This window comes from Protobothrops mucrosquamatus, unplaced genomic scaffold (assembly GCF_001527695.2).
Source record: "Protobothrops mucrosquamatus isolate PMUCROS unplaced genomic scaffold, P.Mucros_1.0 scaffold_104, whole genome shotgun sequence".
NCBI lineage: Eukaryota > Metazoa > Chordata > Lepidosauria > Squamata > Viperidae > Protobothrops > Protobothrops mucrosquamatus.
In genome coordinates, this window is record NW_015386180.1 from 328,257 (window position 1) to 355,912 (window position 27,656).

The 27,656-nt window shown below is 36.2% G+C and overlaps 1 protein-coding gene across 1 annotated transcript in view; it reads right to left on the reverse strand.

The window, feature by feature from the left end:
- FMN1 (formin 1) overlaps positions 1-27,656 on the reverse strand; it is an 85,022-nt gene that overhangs the window by 49,151 nt on the left and 8,215 nt on the right. Inside the window, exons 3-7 of the mRNA XM_029284105.1 lie at positions 17,176-17,237; positions 8,433-9,169; positions 6,091-6,241; positions 2,936-3,023; positions 1,208-1,269 (exon numbers count right to left, since the gene is read on the reverse strand). Of these exons, the coding sequence (XP_029139938.1) occupies positions 1,208-1,269; positions 2,936-3,023; positions 6,091-6,241; positions 8,433-9,169; positions 17,176-17,237 (1,100 nt within the window). The remainder of the gene's footprint in view (positions 1-1,207; positions 1,270-2,935; positions 3,024-6,090; positions 6,242-8,432; positions 9,170-17,175; positions 17,238-27,656) is intronic.

Below are 27,656 nucleotides of genomic sequence, written 5' to 3' on the forward strand. Positions count from 1 at the left end.
AAAGATAGGGTTTATATAATAATAATTTACGTAATTTCTTAAGCTTCCTATAAAAAAGGAACTAATTTTTCTTTCATTCTTCTCAAGATCTGATGAGAGATATCTGTAATCCAATCATCCAATTCCAATGCTTTATTATTAAAAAAAATATTGTTTTGTAACAACTTCAGCAGTCAGTTAAGAAATTGGGATTATTAAACTGTATTGCATATAGGCATATTGATATCTGTTGCTCTATTAAAATATTGTGACCAAGTGCAAATATTTAATTCTAAAATATTCTAAAATGATGAAGATACTTTAAGTAATTTAATACAAATTATTACAAAATACATGAAGGGGCCCAATCTGTATTATGAACACCATGTGATTCTGAGGTTCAATGTAATAATTCAACTGGGAATTTTTAAGGCATGGAAACTATCTAGATGACTTAGAGTCAGTCATTTTTTCTCAACCCAAAACACGTTACAGAGTTGTGGAGAAAATATTAAGGAAAGAGCATTTTGGATGCTGCCTTGAATTGTATAAAATAAAGGCAGGATATCCAGCTAATTGATAAAATGGATGGATGGATGGATGGATGGATGGATGGATGGATGGATGGATGGAAGGAAGGAAGGAAGGAAGGAAGGAACACTTGCAGTTTCTATTCTACATTTCTCATGGTACCATGCAACTATCACAATGCAAATAGAACAAGGCCATCCTGGGTTGACCAAATGATGCTGGCCAGGACCTTTTTCAGTACCTGAAGCTGTGAAGGTCTTGACTGGGGCTGAACAGGCTTCAGCTTAACCCTGGCAAAATGAGCGGCTATGGGTTTTAAGACTGCTTGGCTCCAGTGATTTTCCATCAGAGGGTGGACTTCCTCAGTTAAGAGTCGGTAAATGATATACATTTACTGCTTGATGGACAATTAGCAACTATGGCTGGGGAGAAGGGCTGTTGCTGTGGTTTTGATTACTGTAGCATGCTGCTCATAGGACTGCCCTAGAAGAACATTTGGAAGCTGAAGCTGGTTCAAAATGCAGTTTTGAGGGCAGTTTTGGTGTTTTGTATTACACTCATATAATGCTGCTGTTTTGTAAGCTGAATTGGCTCTTAATCTTTTGGGTGAAAGATAATGGTCCAAAGCTTTGTGCCAAAGGGAGAGATTCATCTGATTTTACTTCCAACCCTCAAATAAACTATCAGCATTACTTACATTTTCATATAGTGCTTCCAATGTTTCTAGGTCAACTACTGAATCATCCATATTTAGTACAGCTGTTGAAATAATAAAATAACACATTAATACATTAACTGACTGTGTTGCTTATCTGTTGCCATGAACTGAAAACACTTGGAGAATGTTTTCCTTTTCGGTTGAATGCTTCTTGTATGCTGCCAATGTCATAACACTCCCCGAGTAACACACCGTAAAAAAAAGAGAAGGCTACAGTTCTCTACTTTTAAAAATACATATTTTACTGACCATCTGCTCTGGAGCCTGGATCATTAGGATACACGGTAGGTGATTAGATAATTTACAATATAATAGACAGCATAAATGACACAAAAGCAGATAAAAGTATTGTGATTCTCTAATCAGTTATTATGAGTCTTTATAGGCAAGAATTCACTCTGAACCTATGACATATTAATATGCTCTGTAGAATTCTAAGCATTTGTACTCAGATACTCAATGTCACTAAATTTATTCCATGATCAATATATTTAATATTGATCATTATTAATTATGAGATATTAATTAGTAACATGCTTAATATTAATGAAACAGAAGCAGAAGTGAGTTCAAGTCCCCAGTAAGTTTATTGGCTTCCTCTACCTCTAAATTTCTGTTATTGGGATAGACTGACCACAGTCTGTTTCTAAACTCCTTGTCTGTAGGGCAGGGGTAGGCAACCTTGGCTCTTTTATGACTCGTGGACTTCATGGCTGGCTCAGGAATTCTGGGAGTTGAAGTCCACGAGTCATAAAAGAGCCAAGGTTGCCTACCCCTGCAAATTGAGATAAATATTTTTATGTGGCTCTATGGTGCCTACAACTATTTTTATGTTTTTTATGATTCAGAAGTCAAATCAAACTATAAAATTACTATATACTCTCCTTACCTAATGTTATTACATTTAAACAAGACAGGCAACGCTGATCTACCTTTTCTATTAACAACAAATGCCACTGTCTCCTAAGAAACATCTATGGCTGATTTTTTTCACAAATGTGGCAGTCTTCAATTTGTTGGCTGGTAATCAAATGCAAACTTAAACATCTGTCTCCCAGATGTATGGAGCAACATATTACTCAACTATATAGAAATTGTGAAATATATCAGTTACTGGCTTACAGATGGCTGGAAGTAGAAAAGTGTCAGAATAGAAAAGAAAACCACCCTTAAGAATTCACCCTTTAAAGATTTATTTTAGATGTGTTAGGTTTTCACAGCAAACTTTAGTTTCCCTAAAGATTAATTTCACATAATATAGAACCTTCAGGTACTAGATATTTATTTTTCTTATCACTAAGCCAACTGTGTTTTGAGAGCAGAATACTTATTAAAACATAAACTATATGGAAAAGTCTGAAGACAACTTCAAGTAGAATTCAGAATTTCTGAATTTCAGTTATATGTGAAAACAGTAGCAGAAGAGAATTGTTATGAGTTGAGTTTTTTAAAGACATTTTGGCTAATCTCCAAATGAAAGGATGCTAGTAAGATGTGCTCTTAGTGTACACCAGCAGGAATCTTTTGAGGGAAGGGAGAAAGTACATATTGAGCAACTATTAATAACTGAAAAATGTAATAAATGTTCAACAGAGATGTAATGTGTGATATAACATTTATACATGGATAAATTGAGTCAAGTTGTTAAAGGAATATAAAAAAAATGTTTATGCATATCATTCCCATTGAGATAAAAGCAACACTTACCTTGTTCTATGTCCTTCATCTCCAGATGTAAACTGGATATCAGAATTCCTACAGTTTGAGATCTCTTCCCATCCAACAATTTGATAATCTGGAAATAAAAATATCTGATCATGTCAGAAAAGATGAACATCACATTTATAGCTTTCTATATTAATTTAGTAACTAAATGTCAATTATTACAACTTATTTTTATATTCATCAAGACTTATTTATTTAATGGATATAGCCCATAATTTTTAATTTGTTTTGACATAATACAAAATTAACTCTGCACAATTTAAAAGATATACAATCCTAATCTATCATGAATGATTTTCAAGATATTTTAATAATTCCACCTGTTTATACTTATTAGCTAGAGAAATCAAAGGACTTTTGATTGCCACGGATAGACCATTAAACCATATACTCAATTCTTTCATTGAAATTAGTAGAATTTAGATCTGTTTGCCTGAAATAAACTTAGTTTTATTATTAAAATTTACAGTAAAAATGCAGTAAATGAATAACTGAGGGAATAAATGGGAATAAATGAATAACTGAGAATAAATTATTGGTTAGTTGTCTTTTTTCTTATTAAAAAAAGCTACCGTGGTAAATATTTTCACATGGAAAGTTATATATCTTTCTGAAGTTATACATGTTACGTAATGAACTTGACAACAGGTTAATGTCTAATAGAGGTAATTATTGTCTAAAGTAGGGTACAATTTGTATAGCACTGACTGACTTTTAGTCTGACCTTTTTAAAGGAAACTTCTTAGGCTATCATAAACTTCATTAGGCATGCCTAATATTTGAAATAAAATCTTTCCTGAATGTACTTTTATTGTGATTCCTCTCCAAATTGTAAGTATGCCCCAGAGATACGATCAGAATTAGCTCACATAGCATCTCCCCATATGTCCTATTTTAAATTGCAAATAACTATAGAGGTTTATTTTTAACATAATTTTAAAATCACAGATGTTGATTTCAGAATAGCTAAAACTCAGAAGGAGTAGCTTGTTAGAACCAAGATACAGAACTCTTGCAACACTAATATGGTTGGGTATTGATGTGCAAAAAAATTAATAATAAATCAACAACCAAGAACAACTTCATAACAGAGGTTGTTAGCAGGCAGAAGAATAATTTCCCTGTATTACAGCTGCAAAGAACAATTTGCAGGAATATAACATTATTGAAGTCACATAGTATATAAATAACTTCTCATCTGAAAACCAACTTGTTACAAGTGTACAGAATGCAAGAGCTGATCTATAATAAACTGCCCAAAGAATACCTTTTAAGTAATGTATTAATGAACAGGGAGTTTAGAAAATGGTTGACTAAATAAATACCATTTTAAAAATTGTATGACATCTGGCAATGATCCTAAATTGTAAAAGTTGCTGAAACTCACAGCAGGGTCAAATTCTGGTACTAATGGCTTAGAGGGTGTTATAAAATGCTGATGCAGAATTCTCAAATCATTTTTACAAACACCATGAAATAGTAACTTATAATCTTTCATAATTATGAAATAAGCAACAAACCTGATGACATTCTTTTAAAATATTAAAAATGTTCCTTATTCAAAATATTGACACTCATTGTAAATGAGAACATGTGTTACTAATTATATGAAGCCAGTTAGAGGCAGAAAACCCATTATCCTCTGTCACTGATATAGTAATTGTTGCACTAAAAAGCTAAAAATGATGGATGGAGCCTTATTTATATCATGCAGGTGACACAAATTGCTTGACATTTATCCCCTTTCTTTGTACAAGGAAAGTATAATAGCCTTAGTTTGGTAATGTTAGCTTCCATAAGAGAAACTGACATATGGCAAATAATAAACCTCAGCAATACTGAGTTATTTAAATTTCAAAAAATATTATCTGTGCTATGTATTTGAGAATTTTCACTCCACCCTTCAGGTAATAATCATACTGAAAATATGTATACTTTTTCACAACAGAAGGTGAATAGCAGATATGCTTCCTTAAGGCCTAATTACAATACATCTAGAAGGCAGGTTTTGCCTAGTGGTTAAGGCTAGAAATGGGAGATTGTGAGTTCAAGTTCCACCTTAGACATGAAGCCAGATGGATGACCTTGAATCAGTTACTTGGACTCAACCCTAGGAAAGAGGCATTGGTAAACCACTTCTGAAAATCCTCCAAAAGAAAACTAACACATCTTGATTATCTGTAGTTCCCCAATTCATGATGTACTTATTGCTGTCTGCTTTTCAGTTACATCTCCTTCTCCTTCTCTTTTTCCTATCAAACAATTTAGTACAAATCAAAACTGTATAAACAAATGGTCATGGGTAGGAAAACAGAATCATTCTAAGATGTCAAATGATCAGGCAAATAAAATGATTTAGTTGAAATAAGACAAGTGCATAATTTGTTTCCAGGGGGCAAGTAGTTCACAGAATGGCTTCAAACCAAAAGGCCATGTGTTGTTTAGAATCTTAGAGATTAGTATCAAAACTATACATGTAGTTTGGTCTCATTGTAAATTATGGCTTAGTGAATTGTCTAAATACATCTCATTTTACAATCAAATAACCCATATGCGTGAATACAGTTTTTGTTTTAGGAAAGGTAGAATGATGCCAATCTATTGCAATAAATAAGATTTCTGTGCAAAATGCAGATTCATTCTATCCACTTTTCTTTCAAAACAACATAATTAACATTTAGTATCTAGAGAAGATTGTAAAATATGAAACAGTGTTTTTTAAAATAACTTTAAATTTCTATTGTCTGATTGGTATTGAAAGTAAAAGCAGGGTCATACATTCAGCTGGGAGCAATGCCAAAATAGCATGGCATATGCACCAAGGAAGACTTAATTTTAGGTTATAATTATGTGGGTACTAACAGTCATGTTCTTTATTTGATGGAAGTACTATTTTAAAGGACTAATTAACAGCTTGAAACAAGTCTGAAAAAAATTAATCCCAGATGCTGACTTTCATAAAAATTCTTGGCAAATGAGAAACAGATAACTTTGGTCCAATTTTTATATCCCTTGCCCATAGATTTTTTTAAAATTTAAATGTTATTGTAATTTTTATTCTATGCTAAAATCAAAATTATTAAAAATGTTCAATAAAATTATTTTTTAAAAAAACAGTAGTTGGAAAATAAAAATACCTTTTTGGTTTTTGTTTTCTTTTCATAAGACTCAGCTAGTGCTTTTTTCTTTTCCTGAGCTGTTTCTTTTGAGAATAAGTATTCAAATTCATTTGTATCACAAAGGTCGGGTTCTTCTAATGACTCCCAAAGAGTTGGCATTGACTGTTGACTAAAATAAGAAAAAAGAGAGAAACAGTTATAAATTGTCTCTTAAGGGCACAGCTGTTTTGCAGATGGGTTAGATCACTTTTGAAAAAAATGTTTCATATGAAGAACTGTATAATGCCCAACAGTTATCTCAACTGTTTTTGTATTGCACAGATAACAAATATTTTTAAAATTATTTTCTGAACAACAAGATTTTCTTATCTCTTCTGTCTCCTCTATGTGCTACTTTTCTTTTTAGGAAAGCTTGGAGTAGAAAAGTAACTCTTCAAAATCTTTTATTACTATAGATAAGGTATGTATATCATGCTCAGTTTAGTGAATAATTTGTAAGAGACCACTATGTCTTCTTCAACAAATTGCGATTAAAGAAAAGTATGATTTAGTAATTTATCACAATATTCGAAACCAATCACTATTGCTTCATACAAGATGAAGAAAAACTTATCAGCAGAAGGCAAGAACTACCTCGCAGAATTCTCTAGCATTGTCCACATTCCTTTTGTAATGTTTAATTCACAAAACCTATTGTTGACTGCTGCAATTCAAAACAGTATTTATTTTTTCATCTATTTTCCATTGCCTTTTAGCAAAGGAAATTATTCCTCACAGATTGCTTTTCTCTGAAGAAAAAAAAGTGTTTTCTTTAGTAGTCGCAATTGACATTTTTCCTCCAGCAGGTGTCACTCAAACAGCATTCTCCTTATCCCTGTCATGTAATACAGTTTCTATTCTTGTTTTCCGTGATATAGCCATGGAGAGAAAAAGAAGAAAAGGCAAAGGGGAAGCCAATGTGGCAAATGGACTGCTGAGATATTATTGACATTGGTTATAGTATTATTTTCCTTTGCTGTGAATGCTTCACTATTTTTCAATAGTTAACATGCAATTAATATAGCAGCAAAAAAGTAAAAAAAAAAATCAAAATGTTGCTGCAAAGAACACCTTCGCTCTTTTCTCTGGGGCCCTTACAAGCAACTATATCCTAGGTCAGGGATTTTCAAACTTGGCCCTTTTATGACTTGTGGACTTCAACTCCCAGAATTCCTCAGCCAAGCACGCCTGGGGCATGCCTGGCTGAGGAATTCTGGGAGTTGAACTCCACAAAACATAAAAGGGCCAAGTTTGAAGACCCCTGTCCTAGGTCATCCCGGGAATACTTTATGTCAAATGACACTGCTGTGTAAGCCACAAGTAGGGCTACCTTGCTCAATAGTAGTAACTGTGAGAGGGACGTCGGAGTCCTAGTGGACAATCACTTAAATATGAGCCAGCAGTGTGCTGCAGCTGCCAAAAAGGCCAACACAGTGCTGGGCTGCATTAACAGAGGGATAGAATTAAGATCACGTGAAGTATTAATACCACTCTACAATGCCTTGGTAAGGCCACACTTGGAATACTGCATCCAGTTTTGGTCACCACGATGTAAAAAAGATGTTGAGACTCTAGAAAGAGTACAGAGAAGAGCAACAAAGATGATTAGGGGACTGGATTCTAAAGCATATAAGGAAAGGCTGCTGGAATTGGGTATGTCTAGTTTAATGAAGAGAAGGACGAGGGGGGACATGATAGCAGTATTCCAATATCTCAGGGGCTGCCACAAAGTAGAGGGAGTCAAGCTATTTTCCAAGGCGCCTGAAGGCAGGACAAGAAGCAATGGATGGAAACTAATCAAGGAGAGAAGCAACCTAGAATTAAGGAGAAACTTCCTGACAGTTAGAATAATTAACCAGTGGAAGAACCTGCCTCCAGAAGTGGTGAATGTTCCAACACTGGAAGTTTTTAAGAAGAGACTGGACAGCCATTTGTCTGAAATGATATAGGGTTTCCTTCCTGAGCAAGGGGTTGGACTAGATGACTTCCAAGGTCCCTTCCAACTTTATTATTATTATTATTATTATTATTATTATTATTATTATTATTATTATTATTATTATTATTATTAGTCTGAACAAGAACACTATGAAACTTCATAGGAGTTATGGAAGAAAATATTTGATAACACGAAGCAGTCTAAACAAATTATTAAAAATTTTCTTAATCTATTTGAGTATTTCTCATAATTTTGCCTCTTGTTCTTTTTCTCTTTAGTGAATTGCACACCCGCGTACACGTATATATGTATGTATGTATGTATGTGGGTACACAATATACTCATACCTTCTACATATAAGCAAGAAGACATAACTGTATACCTGCTATCTGATATTTGGATTCTGTTCCAGTAGAGAGGCCTCATGGGACAAGAGGGTTCAACGGCAGGTTTTCGAAGATCTTGACTTCTTGAAGAAAAATTAGAGCCAAGTGGCAGTGGTGGTGGCAGAGGTGGTGGTGGAGGAGGAGGCCCTGTTCCTGTTGGAGGTGGCCCTGGTGGGAGAGGTAGAGAGGGCTGATGAACGCCAAAAGCTGAAGGAAGTGGTGGTGGTGGTGGTGGTGGCGCTGGCGCCAATGGATGGGCAGATCTCAAGCTTGTAGGCAATGGTGGTGGTTGTGGTGGAATTGAATCAGACAGTGAGAGAGGAAGAGGAGGTGGTGGAGGAGGTGGTGGCGTTGTTTGGTCCAACTTTGAAAAAACAATCCCTGAGGTTTGGCCAGAACTGCCTGTTTCCTTACGATCAGTTGAAGCTAAAACACTGTTATTCAAATAGGGTTTAGAAAGTTTCTTAGGGATTTTCTGATTATTTTTTGGTGTCCGTGTTTCATCTTCATTTGGCTTTATAAAAGTTTCTCTGTCTGTCTGGATGCAGACATTTCTGTATGTCTTTGGTGGGTAGTCATCTTCGGTGGATACACAGGCATCCTTTGCTTCTTCACTTTGCTTGCATATCCTATTTTCCAGTTCATTTTTTAAATATAGAATGTGCTCCTCAAGCTTTGCTATTGATAAAGCGTGTTCTCCTCGAATATGAAAGACTTCGAGTTCAAACTCAGACTGTGAAAGAATATTGAAAAGTCAATGTATAACCGTTGTGAACCTTTGCCTTATTTATTCTGCATACAATTTATGATGGTTTACAGTGGTCTCCCCCAAGCTACTGTTCCCCAGGTATGTCTGAATTAAATTTCTAAAGCCCCTAAAGCAGTGGTTCTCAACCTTTTTAATGCTGCGACTCCCAACCGGTCGTAAGTCGAGGACTAAACCGGTCGTAAGTCGAGGACTACCCAACCGGTCGTAAGTTGAGGACTTTCCCTGCCCGGGAGCGCCGCACATGCGTGGTTCCGCCCCCTGCGCCAGCCGAGGCATAGCTGGCAAGTGGCAGAGATGGAGCAGGCCGACCACCAGCTGGCCCAGCCCAAGGGAGGTAAGGCACCCGCCGGAAAAGGGGAAAAAAAATGGTGGACAGCCTTGCTTGGTGACCCCCGTGAAATGGTCGATCGACCCCAAATGGGGTCGTGACCCATAGGTTGAGAACCGCTGCCCTAAAGCCAAAGAACATTCTTGACAAGAGAGATTGTCCAATGTATCTGAAAGATACCAGACTTCAGGAAGCTAATCTGCACTAATAATCGCTCTCTGTCTTATGAGCTTATGATAAGTAAAATGCCATGGTGTGTTAGATTATTGTGCCCTGTCTACAAATACAGGTTGTATTTACAGCAACACATTTACACAGAGAAAATTTAAAAGTCTTCTTATTAGTTTTACAGATTTCCTTAATGAGCATTTTGGATGCATATGATTTATTGAGCTTTGTTTCTTTTTCCCCCCTAAAAATGTGAGAGTTTATTCATATATTGATTATTCTGGGATGAAATATCTGTTTATTATAATCTTGGTACGAACAGTTCCATGTGCTGCCTTCTGACTGTAGGGAAAAAATAATTGACTTTTTAGTTTGCATCATTTCTACTTTACTTGAAGCCAAAAAGAAATAGGTTGCATACTACTTCATAAGAAAAAAAGAGGCATTGAAATAAACTCAGTATCTCCTACATCAGACATTCTTCTTTGCAGTGAGAGGGTATCCTGAGACTGTTTCAAAAGTTATCAGAAATAATTTCCTCTGAACATCAAAGACATTAGAAAATCATGTAAACCTTCTGAAGATCATCTATTACATCTTGCAGCATATCCATTGTTTCCACTTAGTTACACATGAACTGGAAAAATAGCCAATAGTCTGTATGAAAACAGATAGGCCTCTTAATAGTATTAATATATGCCATCCATGACAAGTAAATATAGTATGAATCTGCAGTCATACAAATAGCTGAGCTTCCTCTTCAGTAATAATGAAATTCTACTGAAATTTATTTCAAGCATATCAAATATACTAAGAATACATTATGCATAATGCAGCAGTTTACAACCAGTCAAGAATATTATTAAAACACTATAGGCATTACAGGACAATTGCAGTGGATAATGACATATTTTCTAAAAGATTTCGCCCTTATTCCCTATGGATTTTAGAGATGCACAGTATAAATAACAATAATCATTTATTCTGTGCTTCTACAAACACAGCTTTTCACACACCTGAAAATTATTGCGCGTGGGAAGGCTGATTCAGGATAAGTCACCTTAACATACATGTGCATTTTTTCCTTATTAAATCAAAAGACAAATAAGCAAAATATTAAGTACAATGTTATTGTTATTCATATAGATTTGTCAAACATTAATGGGATGCAAGAATAAAGGTTCTGATCCAGAAAGGATTATCAAGCCATGGTTGGGAAAACCTTTAAATTGTCTTCTGGTCTGGGACAGCAATTAAGCAGAAGTGATGCTTTCTCTCCTCCAGTCATTCGGTAAATCAGTAAAAATGATTGAATTTCTCAAAATAACAATTTTCTTCTTTCTTACAAAGGGCCACTCCTTAGCTCTGCCCATATACTGAGCTGATACCTTATGACATACTAGCTCAGTGATGGCAAACCTTTTAGAGACCGAGTGCCCAAAAACTGGCCCCGCCCCTGCTCCACCCCCTGCCGTGCCCCCGCTCTGCCCCCACACCGTCCCCCACCCCGCCTGCCCACAGGGCCACTCACCACCTCCAGGGCCCGCCACAGATCGCCCAGGCAGCCCAGCAGCGCCATGGCAGCCACACCCTCTGCCCGCACCCCGCAGCATCAACTGTGTGCGATGGGGCGTGAGGGCAGAGTCTTGTCTACACTGCCTGGCTGCCATGTCCTTGGCTCCGCTGCTCCGCATGGGCTACGCTCAGGGGTGACTCCTCTAGGGGGGCTGCTGGTGAGGAGGGGGTCATGGGGGGAGGCGAGGCTGGGGCAATGGCACGTCTGCCCACAGAAAGGGCTCCGAGTGCCACCTCTGGCACGCGTGCCATAGGTTCGCCACCACTGTACTAGATTTTTGGGAAGAACTCTATGTGTATTAAGGCCGACATCAACTAAAGAACTCGCAGTTGTTATTTCACATTGATGTTATAATAATGTATTAATCTTGCATGCTGTTCAACTCTCAACTCTCAACTCTGGGCAGCTTCCAACAATCAATAAAGTTCAGCTATTAAAAATACTTTGGCTTCTAGTAATTTTGTGGCATCAGGAGGCATGTTGCCTCCTGATAAATAATTAATAATAGCCAAGATGGGATTCAATATCCTTCCATGTAAAACTTAGAGATTTACTCGGTGTTTTCAAATTGTGGATTGTGAATTGCCAGGGAACTTTGGGGAAATAGAAGCATGACTGAATGCAGATCCTGCCATAGCAAGGGAATAACAATAGAAAGAAGAAAAAGGAAGCATGATTGAATTTTTTTGTGTGATTGCTGTCAGAACAAGTTCCCACTTAGTCCAGAATTCTGAGTCCAGCTTTGCATGTGCAAGGCTCATGGCTTGTGCACGCACAGCTGAACTGCTGGGAAAAAATTGTTCTTGCTCTGCCTATATAGCAGCTGTACAAGCAAGAAGCTAGTTTAGCCAAGCAAAGCCCAGGACACACAAATCTAATATGATTCTGGCTTGGCATTTCAACACTTTCTCATGCTCTGCCAGTTTGTCCAAGTAACAGCCCGGGAAACTTCTGACAGTGTTCCTGTCTTTCACACAAGCCAATGAAGTAAGCATTTTCTATAGCTGCTATTCTAAACAGCAAATATTGATCCCAAATAAATGTGGAGTGAATGAGAATTGATAGTGGCTGTTTCCAAAATAAAACCCAGATTATGGGAATTTCAGCCTCTTCTCTGTCTTGCAAATCAGTTTCATTCTTTTATATCAGTGGTTCTCAACCTTTTTAATGCCGCGACCCCCAACCGGTCGTAAGTCGAGGACTAAACCAGTCGTAAGTCGAGGACTAAACTGGTCGTAAGTCGAGGACTAAACCGGTCGTAAGTCAAAGACTACCCAACCGGTCGTAAGTCGAGGACTTTCCCTGCCGTGCATGCGTGGTTCCACCCCCTGCGCCGGCCGAGGCGTAGCTGGCAAGCGGCAGAGACGGAGCAGGCCGACCACCAGCTGGCCCAGCTCAAGGGAGGCAAGGCACCCACCGGAAAAGGGAAAAAAATGGCGGACAGCCTTGCTTGGCGACCCCCATGAAATGGTCGATTGACCCCCAATGGGATCGTGACCCATAGGTTGAGAACCACTGTTTTATATGCTAATTCTGTCAATGTTGTTCTGCCTGTATCCCAAATGGGATTGTGCACACAGCTTCCAGATACTAGCATCTGGTTGTTGATCCAAAGTGCTGAAAATCAACCAAAGTTGTTAAATTTACTAGCTAGCATGCCGATCACCCTCCATTTGGAAAATTGACCACTACCCTATAAAGTCATTTAAATATCTAGGGATCTATTTTCAATCATATTTTTCCTAGAAATTTACCTCTTCAAACACCAATAGTATCTAATCTTGAATAAATATTTTTGAAATATATTATAATATACTGAATACATATTTTATAATCCTGAATATATCATATAATATACAAAGAAAATGAACAATTATTAGGGTTAGGGTTAGGGTATCTTTAATAACATTAATATAATTCAACACAATTAAGAATAGAAACTCTATTTAATAAAGAATGAATTGTTACTATCTCAGATAAAAATTCCAAGTTAAACTTAACGTAAATAATGAAATGAGGCTCCAATATTAGTTTGTTTTTTCCTCTATACTTGCTTTGTTTATCACCTGGATTGAAAAAAAAATACCTAAGAATTTGTAAACTTGCATGTAATTTTGTAACATTTTGCTTGGCCTAATAAAAAGGATATGTGGTTGTGTAGAACTAGTTTAGAAAATAAGCATAGTATTAACTTTTTATTTTCATGAGAACATAGTTTTGGACATGTGCACTAAATTCATCAATGAGAAAAACCGAAGCTCATCTTCACTGTCCTCAAGTCAAATTCAGTGAAGCAGATAATGGCACCCATGATGATGAAATTTGCATAATATTATTTTTTGATATTTCAGTGACATGTATGTTTTATAGTGTAGATTGTTCAGGATACTGTTTTTTAAATTTGGTATGTAACAGTTTTGTGAGTTGACCAGGAAACATATATGGGACATCTACATGCAAAAATGACCCATCTCACTAAGTTAATGTTGGCTCTATCTTTGCTAAATCTAAATTCTGCCAACACAGATAGAGGAAGCTGGTGTTTTTAGAGCCCCCAATGAATTCACAATGTTAGGGATTAGTTAGGGACTCTTAGCCTGAACTAACTTTGTGTTATCATCTTAAGAGGCCCCTAGTTCAGTGATGGCGAACCTTTTAGAGACCGAGTGCCCAAACTGCAACCCAAAACCCACTTATTTATCGCAAAGTGCCAGGGCTGCATCAGCACTGTGGTGCCCTCGGGGGGGGAGGAGGGCGTGGCCCACTGGGTGGGTGTGGCTGCAGTGGTCACGGCAGACTGGGTGAGCGTGGCAGGGGGCCAGTCCCTCGCCATCTCCGGGGCATCCCGGGGGGGCCAACACTGGTTGCTCGCTCACTTCCTGCCCTGTCACTTCTAAACGCCACATGCTCGCTACTCTGGCGAACTCTGCTGGGGCAACGGCGCGCGTGCCCACAGAGAGGGCTCTGAGTGCCGCCTCTGGCACGTGTGCCATAGGTTCGCCACCACTGCCCTAGTTTGTCTGGAATTTTTGATGTGGAGTAACACATCCCTTTCTTGGACAAAGCTTTTCTTCTATTTTTAATCTTAACAGTGGTAGATCTCTTGCTCCTACTAACAGCTTGTTCTGCCACCAGCAATATATTGCTTTAGCAGGTGGAAGTGACTCATGTCTCATCTTGACTCCCTCCTATTATTGCCTAACAAAACTGTGTTTTGCAAAGTAAATAAACAAATGGGTGTGCTTGAGAAACCAGTTCTGAGCTGCAAACAATGATACAGTGACAAAATGCATATTTTTATAGCCAAATCCTACACATCTATACTTGAAAGCAAAAGTACTGTATACACGTAGGTTTTATAGTATTTAATTTCAAATAAGTTTTACAGAAGGACATTTGTTAAAGTTTATTTTGTAATGAATCTGGTAGAAATATAAGGTGGCATAGTATTTTTTTGCATTCTATTATAGTTTGCCACCTCACTTTGGCTCTTGTTACTTGCCCAAGTACAATTTCCTGGTCAAATACAGGAAGTCCTCAACGCACAAACATTTGTTTAGTGATCGTTCGAAGTTACAATGACATTGAAACAAATGACTAATGATAGGACCTCATACTTATGACCATTGCTGCATCTCCATGGTCACAGAATTAAAATTTGGGTGCTAGGCAACCACATGTATTTACAATGGTTGAAGTATCTCCAGGTCATGTGATCACCATTTGCTACCTTCCCAACTGACTTCCAACAAGCAAAGTGAATGGGGGGAGTTATTCATTTAATGACCACACAGTTCACTTAACAACTGCAGATATTTGCTTAACAGTAAAATTGGGCATGTCTCACTTAACCATCACCTTATTCAGAAACAGACATTCTGGTCCCAACTGTGGTTGAGAGTCAGACTATCTCTACTACAAATTCAATACTTACTTTATACAGCAAGGTTTGAATTTTAGGATCCTGGCTTACCTTACTGTTCAATCTGAAGACTGCTTATAATATCCCAAAGGTGCTTTTTCACGAGGCAACTGGACTTTCTTGTTTTTCTCTCATACAAGAAGCTTCTTCAGCTCTGACTGGATGGTGGGGAATGGAAGGATTTATCCACCATCCATTCAGAGCTGAAGAAGCTTCTTGAGATGTAACTGCTTATAATAATAAATTAGTATGTATTAATCTATTATATTAATTTAAGTAAAGATTAATTAATATTAACCATTAACATTATAATCAAATCTACTATAAAAACAGCCTACAGGTAAGCCTATGATGATCCCACTCTCTGTGATGTTCAGAAATTGCTAATTTTTCATCTGTTTAATTAACAAAGAGTTAAATTTGTAATTCTTTTATTTAAAGAATTTAATGGAAAGTGCCCCCTAATTCTTAATCCAATTGCTCACTCCATAGAAACTTAATTCCCTTTCACTTTCTTTTGAATACTGGAACTTTGCTTTACAATTTGTTACTCATATTCAATAAAGAAAATCATTTGAATATTTGTATTTAAGTTCTGAATTTTCCACTCTGATATCATCTCCCACATTTGCTTCAGTAGGTTGCATCTGTACATTCATTTGATGCACAATATATAACCAGAGGCCTGGACACAGGATAGGTTAATTACTGCAAAGTACCATGTGAAAAATATTCTACAAAATGTTAATATCTCTAAGATAGGAGAGAACAGGAAGCAACTAACCTTGTAACATTTTTTTCTCTCTCAGGAAGAGAAAGAGATGTTTAACTGACCTCTAGTGGAGATTTTTTTAAATTAAAAAATAGATTTTTATAAAATTTGGTTGTACATAACAGGCAAGGAACCCCGTCCTCCTCCAGATGTTGTTGGAATGATCTTCCATCAGATGCAGCCAAACATAGTCAATGGTTAGGAATGACAAGGACCGATCCAACACCATCTGGTGACCCATAAGGTCCCAACCATTTTGCTTTAAATGTCTCAGAGGATGAAAGAGTTGACCTTCCCAAATTTGCATTATCCAAAAAATGAGAAATGCATTGTCCTCCCCCCCCCCCCCAATCAATGGGATGAAACAATATAGACTCAGGTGGTTTTGGACTCATAGCAAAATTGATACTGCTGAGTTTGGACTTACAACCAGGTGTCAAATAGGTATATTGGATGCTACTTTTTCAAGTACAGTTCAGTGGAAATATTTAACTACAATTAGAAAAAGAATATTATCAACAAAGATTGTGAAAAAGCTTATGTACACATCAGGTACCTTGGAAATAAGTGTATTACACAATGGCATATGCTTCTGTTTTTCATTTAACTTACTCTTGTATTGGGAATCTTTACTAACGAAGGAAAATAGAATAATAGAAATATTTCTTTTTGTAAATGTAATTGTTTATTCTGTATCTTTTTCTTTTCAGATCAGACAGATGTGTGGATTTCTGAAGCAACACATGGATCAGTTTAACTAGATATATCCATATCGAATAACACAGAAAATGAAGACTCTTACATAACAAACTTTAAATCTTTGTTCCTGAAAACTCAATTGCAGTGAATAGCTAACCAAAGAAATCCAAATATATTAACCTAAAATGTTTTTCCTAATCGTTAAATACAGGGATGGTTCCATTAAGATAAATGAAGTCAGCAGTTCAGCATGAATGGTGGGACAAGATTGATTTATATTATCCTGTGGTCTCTCTAACAGTTAACAAAGCTTGGCATTCACAGAGGTCTATTATTTCTCTAAGGAAGTGTTGTTTGAGAATGTTTAAAAATCTGACATTATTTGAAGATGAAAAATATTTGCAATACAGAAGATGCCTAATAAGAACATTCAACAAATTTATATAATAATTCGACAGTGGAAGAGGAAATATTTTTATAGAAATAAATACCCAAGGATACTTACTTTTAGTTTCTCAATTTCATCCTTATATTCCCTTTTTAACTGCAAAATCACAGCATGGTACTCTACAAAAAGTGAAATAATATGTCAGACCAATGTTACAAAGGTTTCTGAGACACCAGCACAAATATCAAAGGAATTACTCTATCTGATATCATACAGGTTTTCCTGACTGCAGTGTAGTACACAAAGTATAAAGTGGAACTTTAAAATATATTGAAGCACAATGCACTAAATTTACATTTTGCTACAATAAATTATTTTGCTTTTCATTTTGTATTAATGGCTTCTAGGGTAATATTTTTTATTTATATTTTATTACTTTTTCATTAATAACAAAAAAGAAAAAACAGCAAAACACAAAAATTATAGTGATGCTGATACATTTTCAAAAAGAAGAAAAAAAATACATAAAAGCGCTGTAAGAAAACAGTGAAAAAATGACCAAAAAGATACATAAGCATTTTCATCTTTTCCCCAAGTTACTATGTCTAGAATGTAAGCAAAAAATGAAAACATGGCTTAGCAATTAACAACTATTTCCCATTGGATAGTGAATGAATAGCACTCATTAGCAGAAATTAATGAAGTGGTATCTCTATGTGTTGGGTAATTGAAACACCTTTAAAAGTGTTCAGAAAAGCTACTCCATATAGAAATCTTAAGAAAGCAGACAGGCACTGAATAACTCCAGTTGTGTTCATAGACACCCCATCGCCAACACTGTTAGCCTAGTCTCAGTCAGCACAATGTGTGGATTCTTGTGGATGTGCAGATTAAAGTTGTGGTTAGTGTGTGGTCATCAGATTCTTTAGTGCTCACCCACTTAAAAGAATTCTTAATAATAATCCAGAAAATGTATTATAGATGAAACAGAGTAAGAAGGAGGCATTTTATATATATAGTTCTTGGGCAAGACCAGCGGGGGCAGTGCAGCGCACAGGATAGGAGAAATGCTACCAGATAGGATTACACAACGACTCATGGGGGCCGTAGGATGAGACAAATTGGAGGATGATCCGGCAGCAACTTCATACAACCAGACACGAGTGGAGCAGGCGGGGAAAGTAGAAATGAGGGGAGAAAAGACGTCAAGATCCAAATGCACACAAGCGGATGCAGCGCAATTAGAGAAAATATGATTGATGGGGGCACTGAAACAGCCGGCTTTATAAGCAGACTCTCCAACCTCTGGGTTTCACTCTGATGATGTCAGCAGAGGACCGACGAAAGCTTAGCAATAAACAGTTGTTTTTATACCTATCCCGGAGTTCGATGATTTTTACACTTTTGATATGAATACACCTGAGATTCACATTTTTAAAGTAATTAGAGATTATATATATATATGACTAGTTATAAGAGTAAAAATCCGACTCTTGGGTATATCCATACTATAAAAGCCAATAAATAATGATCACCAAGAGAATAAATAGAAAATATTTAATAAATCAAACCTAGCTTTCGTTGGGTGCTCCCGACATCGTCAGGGTTTAAAAAAGGCAGTCCTTGGGAGAAGCTTACATACGGCCTCTAATTGCCTGCATCTGGCTTCGAGATGGCGTAACCGGTCCCAGCTGGCTGTGCTTTTGCACTCCGAGTGCATCTCTTTCGTCAGCGTGTGGTTCTTTCCCATCTCCTCCCCATACTCCACCACGTGTACTCTGCAAATGTTTCGTCTCCATTCAGGAACAGCAACGACCAAACGGATCACAATTCCTTACACACTGAACATTTCAGAGATAACAGCAAAACTACTACACCAACACGACCTCACAGTAGCCCACAAACCAGCCTCAATTCTCAGATGGATCCTATCAAAACCTAAAGAGCCAGAAACAAATCAAAGATCAGGCATAATATACCAAGTCCAATGCAACAACTGTGAAAAGAACTCTGTGGGCCAAACAGGAAAAAAGCTATCTACCAGACTGCATGAGCATTCTCTGGCTATCAAAAGACACAATCCATTGTCCCTCATGTCCATCCACAAGGACTCGGAAGGACACAAGTTCGATCTAACCGGGACCAGAATTATAACCCAAGCAAAGTCGAGGAGAGGAAGAGAATTCCTCAAGGCCTGGTTCTCCACCAACCAATCAGTGAACAGACACATTGACATCGACCCCACCTACCAATCACTGAGAGCGAGAGAGCTACTTCAACAGAAATACCAGAAGCAACATTCCAAATAAACTGAACACAATTCAAACAATTCTTCCTTCTCAGTCAATGTTTGTACATACTGTCATAAATCCATGTTGACCTAAAGACATTTTCTTTCCTACAACTGGCCTTCATCCAGATGAGAATATATTGCCATGAGAGTAATATTAACTAGTTATACAAAAGTGAAATTAGACATCTTCCATCTCTTAAATTAATCTATAGTAATCTTGAGGTGGATCTTGAGGTGCTTTTTTCATGAATGGAGAGCTATTTAAATTTATAGATAGAACTGTGATCCAGCAGTTGATATGATTGCAGAAATGATAGATTATTACTGACTTCCTCCTCCCCTTGCCACCATCTCCTAAAGTTGAACTACTGGGAAAGTCAAGTCAGTTTACTAGGCATTGTTGTAGAGTTGCCTAAGGCTTTTCCTCAGCGGTGGGATTCAGCCAGTTCGCACCACTTCAGCAGAACCGGTAGCTAATTTTTTGTTGCCCAGGCCCAGGATGGACTTCCGGAAGTGGCATCCACACAGAGAACCGGTTGTTCACATATTTGAATCCCACCACTGCTTTTGCTGGAAAAAAAGTATAATTGGCAGCTACAAATTTGTTTAGCTCTTGAATCAGAGGGATGGGAGAATAGACCCATGGACTACCTAACTCTTTAAGTAGTCTGTGGATGTATCGTACAGATTTTGTCATGTTTGCCAAGGGTTCCTCATCTCCTTCTGCTTTTTTCTCCTTCTCCTCCAAGGAAAAGAAGAGAAGATGTCAAGGAATGAGGAGCCAAGATAGCTTCTGACTGAGAGTTCCAGTGAAGCAATGTGGGTTGAAGCAGAATCAGTTCCCACAGCATTTTTTTGACTCTGCAGGTTGGTCCATAGCTTCTGAACCCTAAGCAAGTGACCCTGTTGTGAAATAGAGGATTATGAGACTGTAGGGTCAGGTCTGTAAGGAACACCAGCCACTATTAAGAGAAATATAGCCTTTTAAGGGTAGCTAAAACTCCTGATTTTACTGATTCTTATTAAAGAGACAAAACAAGACAACGGGCAACAAAGAAGCGAGACAACAAATAGATAATATGAACAAGTAAGCAAACAAATGCTAAAAACAGCAATATTGTATATATTAAAATGGATATATATGCATATAACAAGATAAATGATGTATACTATGCTAAAGAAAGACAGGGAAAATTTGCTTCATTTCTCCTGTCATCTCATCTTATACAAGGAATAAGATTCTTGTGGTATTTTCATAGTACTGAGTTTGAGCATAAATTGAAGGAAGATGCACTAAAAAAATAAATAAAACCAAAGTATTCTGATCTATGCAAACAAACAATTCCCTCCCAAAAGAAAACAAAACAAAAAGTCACTACCTGATTATATGCTGAATGTAACTTCAAATACCCTGAATTTTTTTTTTCTTCTTCTCTCTGTTATGTATAGTTCTTATATTAAACTACACACCTGTATTAGGTGAGTAGCCAAATTAAATCTATCCAAAGTGAAAATATAAATCTATACCTATTGCAGCAATGGACTACTGATATCTACTCTTTCTTATTTCAATTAGGTGTTTTTGGTTTTTTCACAAAAGGGCAAGGGAAAAAACAATCTATTACATCTTATTGTCATCAAAAATACACCCTCTCATCCACTTTTGTTAGTTTATTTTTTACCTAAAAATAATAATGCGGACACAATTTTCTTATGAAGCAGGCCTATTATTATCCTAGACCAATATGGCTTTTATACAATTCATATACATGGCCCTCACATCAGATAGACATTGCCTTTATTTAACACAGAAACATCAACATGGATTATATCTTCTATCAACCTAGTTGTTCTCCTTAAGAGATACCCAGTGAGCTAAAGAGTAAAATTTAAAAAAATATCCTTAGTATATTTTTATAGTAATTAAATTGAAACAATTAGTCATTCTCTTATACAAAGTGCTTCTATATCAATCCAAAAGCCCAGCACAAAAAACTGAAACATAAGATAAAAGCAAGGAACACACTGAACTGCTGCTAAGTGTTGGATTTAACACTCTATCAGCACCTGATACACTTGGACAACTGAACATCTGTTCATACAAAACTTGCTGGCCATATTGGTTCTAGATTTCTTGTAAGGTTACTGAACTGGGAAGATGTTCTAGAAGAATGCTGCGCTAATTGCAATTTGGGCAATAAATAAATAAAAATAAAATATAGCAAAGCACAGATTCAGCTTCTGCTATTGCTTGTGCCTATTAAGAAACGTACTGAGAAGACACCAATGTTCAAGTGGTTGGTCTAGAAGATACTTGGATGGGGAATTGATTCAAGAGCTGAAACTACTTGTGATGACAGGTCTCCAAATGCCATTATGCCAATCAAAAGAAACGCTCATGCATTGTTTAACTGGCTGAATTAAAATTTAAGCTGATTTTATTGCTGGTAATTCTGCTGATCTTTATAAGATGCAAATATCCAAGAGAATCTGGATTGCTTTTATCAATCAAACTGTGTTTTGGGACAAAAATACCTTTTTATCTGATTTAAGATGAAGAGTACATATTTGTTTTTAGATAAGACAGCAGAAGCTCAGTATCTGTTGCACATTAAATAACAGCTAAGCTCAGATGATAAACAAGAAACCTTGTGGATTTATATATTTGCCTTTGATAAGTATATTATTCAGGATTATTACATTTAAAGCAGGCTGGAAGTTCTTGATAAATCCTTCAAAGCAAATACTTCAATACTTCTTGTGAATTAGATTAACAGAAGAGAAGACAGATCAGGACATTATTATCATAAACCAATCTATATATAGGCAAGAAATGGCTTCAGGATTCTGCAAATAAACATCAGGGTTACAGTACAGAACCTCACTGAAAAATCTGTTTTACAGCAATTTTAGAAATAGAACTGCAATTTCATAGTGAGGTATACCTTACAGATGTTCAAAAGTTTATAGTTATTATTAAATCTTGACTGACTTAATTAAGAACTTATGGTCTGGATTTTGGATTTTGCCAACATGGTTACCATTGTGTTTCATGATCCATAGCTATATGAAGACAGAAATGGGATTTGATTGTTAGTCCTTTTATCATCTTGACCACCTCTACTCTTTAAAAATTCCTCCTCGGGGGAAGCCGATAAAGCAGACTTCTTCATCCACCTCCCTAAGAGCTTTACTGTTGGAGGGCAGAGCTAAAAGAGAAACTCCCTCTACACCACACAGCTGTTCAAACAAAGGAAGTAGCTCTTTACAACAAGGGTGGGGAATCTTTTGGGACCTACTGGCTGCCAGTATTTGCTTGCTTCTTAGAATTACTCCTCATATTTTCGTCAGGATCTCAAGGCAGGACGCAAAGTTACTTTCCACGAGATGGGTGGCTGGATTAATAAATAAAACAAATAATGCTCTTTCCTACCATAACAACCTTGTGAAGGAGGTTGAACTGCGAGAGAATGGCTTTGGGTGAAGTTGAGACTGGATGTCCCTAGTACTAGTCAAACACCTTAGCCCGCACACCATAGCAAAGAGGAAAGATGCAACAGCGTCTCTACACAAGCATTTTCACCATATTTATCTGTGAACACACAAGCTCACACACCCTCCCGTGATCTCGGGGTAGCTGAGACTGCTAGACTGAGGAGGTAAAACCTGCTCTTCCACCCGCTTGTCTGTTTCTTCCTCACTTACCAGCATTGAAAACTGCTAATTTTGGAGAAAGCCCAGCAGCCATAAAGTCATCAGTGCAGCAAGTATTACGAAGTCTTGTAGGAAGGTATTAAATAACTACAGCGTGCAATGCTCAGAGCTTGGCACTGAAAGAAGTCTGCACTGTTGGGCCTCAAAAAAATAGGTAGTATTTTGAACATGGACAGCAGGGGCAGCCAATGCAACACTTGGAAGTAGGGGATGAACAGAGAGAGACTGAGAGCATTTCTCAATATGTCTTTGTTTTGAAGGTACAGTGCTATCCTTTTATAAAATGTTTACAGTTACCACAGTTACTCTGCCTTACCACAGTTTCTAAGTAAAATATTGTATCTGGAGAGGCAAAAACATCTGAAGAGGCCTTCTTTATTTATTTTCTATTTATATAGCCACACCTCTCACCAAAATAATCCTAGGTGGTGAATAAAATGTAAAATTCACAACAATAGTAATAAACAAAAATGTAATGCAAAAGAAATGGCAGTTAGCAAGTAACCCTTGAGGAAAATATTTATAGCAAATATTTATAATAATACAAGTGGAAGCTTTAAAAAAAAATTATAGACCTAGGAACTTTCTTCTTAGGGAGAAAATCAAATGGAAAGACAATTTTTAATAGAAAAAGTGATGGCAAGGGTAAAGTTTAAAAGTATCTTCCCATTTCAGTTTAATTTTCACATTCATCTTTATTTTGAAGATGTTAGATACATTTTCAATATTCTGCAAGTTTCTGATTCAGCCACTAGATGTCAGTAGTTTATGCTTTGTTGAACTCTAGTTGCAGGATTTAAAAACATTGAATGATTTCTATTAAAGCTTTGATAAAGTTTTGCTTTGCAAATTAACACAGGTGCATCAACAAACGTGAATTGCACATGATACAATGACAACATTTTGGAACAAGTATTTTTTCTTCTAACAAATGCAAAAGGCTTAAGTGAAAGTCAGAATATAGGCATAGAAAACATCTATTTAGGAATACTTTAAATATATTTGAATAAATAATTTGCAAGTATGAAGGCAATCATTTGCAAGTATAAAGGCTGACAGAAGAGAAAGTGGTCAACTACTATCACTGATAACACAAGCATCATATTACAACAACTCAAGGTAGTAATTACTAACAGATAATACAAATGATATGTTGAAAGAGATGGGAAAACTGACTACAACACAACACATAGTTACTGTAAGTAGAATATATTGATTTATTATTTAATCCAGACAATTGAAAATGCTTCCAACTGTCCTGGAATTAGCAATCCTAGCATTCAAGATTAATTTGTGACGTTTACAGTTTGTGATTATCTTTAGAACTAGTTTGAAAAAAAAAATGTCATGGTAAATTCAGTATCATTTCCAGAACAGCGGCTTCAATATATACACAAATACTGTACAGACCAACAACAGGCAGAATCTTTACACAAGTTTAACATTTTAAGAAACATTGGTAGAATGATTGCACCTTACTCTCCCAAACTATGCATCCTAGTATCAATTAATTGTAATGCAGCAAACAGGTCAATAAAAGGTGATAAAAACTTTGTCGCATTAGGACTTCTTGATATCAAGACAAGGAAAAGGAGATTGGTTTTCTGGTGGCAGCTGAAAGGTTTTCCATTGGAAGTGTATCTAACATACTGTACTGAATCAGATTTTTGCTAAGTAGAACTTATATTTTAAATTTTGTATTGTACTAATGATATTGAAACCATAGTTGTATCCTAGTTCTGTCCCACAGTTATATGTCATCTTTGCCTACAAAAAAGTCCCCAGTTCAATACCTCTAATATGCAGTATGAGATTCCCAGATAGAAAGACTGAGGAATCGATTCTGATTGCCTCTTGAAAGCTATAGCTTCTGTAGCCTAGAAAATATTAATTTATCTGGTTTACACTGGTAGATTGATCTATGTCTCTTACATATTTCACAATCAAATGTTATTACATTCTGTCTTCTTATATATTCCTCAATGAAACACAGTATTTCAGTTCTGAAATATATTTCCAAGAACATAAGTGAGTCTCTGAAAGTACCTACTGAGAAGGTTTTTATTTGGCAACATATACATATATTTCCCTATCCTGGCATGGTGGTCATATAATTTACTCTTCCATGGGATATAGTTAGCTGGCCTTTTTTATTTAACACAAGGTCTCCTTTGAGCCAAGCATATCAATTATTGGCAATAATACAGAAATTGTTCATCACTGCCTTCTAGGATGAGTTTACAACTTCTCAGTAACTCTGGTTATTTTCTCATAGTTTCTTATCCAAGCATTAACCAGAGCTGACCTTATTTACCTTCCAAGTCCAAACAACCCTAGGTATTCCATATTGTCCATATAAACATTCTAAAAATCAACATCAGCCATTGAATTGGCATAGGTTCAATTAAATTAAAAAGTTTCAAGCAGCTACACGTACTTGCAGATAGAAACGGAACTCTGCACTTCCAATAATCTAAAGCAGTATTTCTCAAACTCAGCAAGTGGAATTCATTGCTCGCTGGGGAATTCTGGGAGTTGAATCCATGCATCTTAAACTTGCTGAGGTTGAGAAACATTGCTCTAAAGCTTCTAATCTGTCTTCATGGACAGCTCTACATACACTATTAGTATACAATATTAATAATAGTCAGGAACAGAAACAGTCAGATGATGGAATCTTTTTAAAATTAAAAATCGCTGGAGACTAGTGTCTCAATAAACCAGTACAACAAAAGCAAAATAAGGTTCACAACAAATACTAAGAATAACTAAGATGCAATTGCTGGCAGCTATGCATAGTTCAATGATTTTTAGTATTGGAGATTTGGTAAGGTTAGGTAAGTTTGGCACTTTGCTATTCAAGTTTAAGGTCTGTCAAGAAAAAACTTACAAGATTCAGACATGTTATTCCTATAGATACTGAGCTTTTCATCAAAAAGTACAGGGAGATAATTTTGCATAAATGCAAATCAGTCAAAATAAACCTTTTCCTGAGTTTCTACTTCATTTATCTGTAAATGCTCAACCACATCTACATTCACTTAATATCAATGAAGCATTTACTCCCCTGTCCATACACAACACATGTAAATGATAAATCATACCATGTAGACAACACTAACTAGGCCACATAATCCCTCTTTTTATTTTGGTAAATATCTGGCTGTCTCATGACCTAGAGAAAAATTAATCCACTGCCAGATCACTTGATAAAACTGAGTAGTTATTCTGCTGTAAGGCCAAACATTCAAAATTAGAGTCCAGCAAATAATTACGCCCAACTGGCAAATATTGAAGAAGGTTAAATAGATATGCCTTTGGTATGCTTCATACTCCCGTTTGCCCATCTTAAACAAAGGAATGATAATAATGGAATGTTTACTTTGTGTCATACAACATAGTTCTCTGCAAACGAGTCATTTCAGATACAAACATTATTTGGATTATAGGTTGTGCCATAGCCACCCATATCCCTTTCATTCTTTTAATTAGATTCACTTGGTTATTTTATATTTAGTATAAACCATTATTGATCACTATATCCAACTAGAACATAATTGTCCGTGTGGTTTCTACAAATACAATTTACAAAGCAATACACAACAGTGGTTTGCCATTCAGCGTGGATGATATGTACAAACAGTAGATTATAGTTCAGATATACTGCTATTGCTACTTCAGTTCATGACATTATCTAAATTAATTCAGAATGTTCTTATAGAATACTGTATTCACAAAGGTTTATAACAAGATGTATACAAGATGCCATTAGGGAAATTCTATTCCCTCTTTTAGATTACTCATAATAATAGTAAAATAAATAACTGAAAAGCTTATTTACAAGGGGACAACTGGTCTAGAAAAACTATATCACAAAAGGGTTCACTGGTTTTTGTTTATCATTTGAATGGTCTCTTCAGTTAAAAAACAGGCCTTTTAGCATGGATTTAATGTAAAAGATAGTATATTTGTTACATATTTGACTATGAAGGCTATTCAAATAATATTGTATAGGTTATATAAATAAATAAATTAGATTTAATGGAACCTTTTTGACAGAAATCTTACTTTCTCCAAAGTAAGCAGCTTAGTGTAAATTTAAATTGACATTATAACACAAATAGTACAGTTATCTGGTACTATTTTGCAATTACCGTAAGTGTTTCCTAAAATGGCCTCACCAACATGCTGGAATTCAGCTTCCATATCCCCAAGTCAATGTACCCATTGGCTAGCTTGATTGGGATTTGGTATCCAATATCCCTAAGAATGCCATATTGAGAAAAAAATGGTTAAATTAACAGCACCATCTGACTCAATTCTCTTTAAGAAGGGTTTTATTTTTCCCAGTCAAAACATAATTTCTGCAAATATTAGAGAAGAATGAGAAGAGTACAATTTTACTCAGGGCTGTATAAAAACCCGCAGATTAACAAAGCAATGGGCAAGTCTTCAAAATCTTTCATTTGTCAAAAAAAAGGAAAACTAAAATTGTGATTTTTGTAACTTGAAATAATTCAAAATGCCAGATCATGTATCACTTGAACCCAAAACAGGTTATTTTAATTAAAACATATTGTTACATACTGTA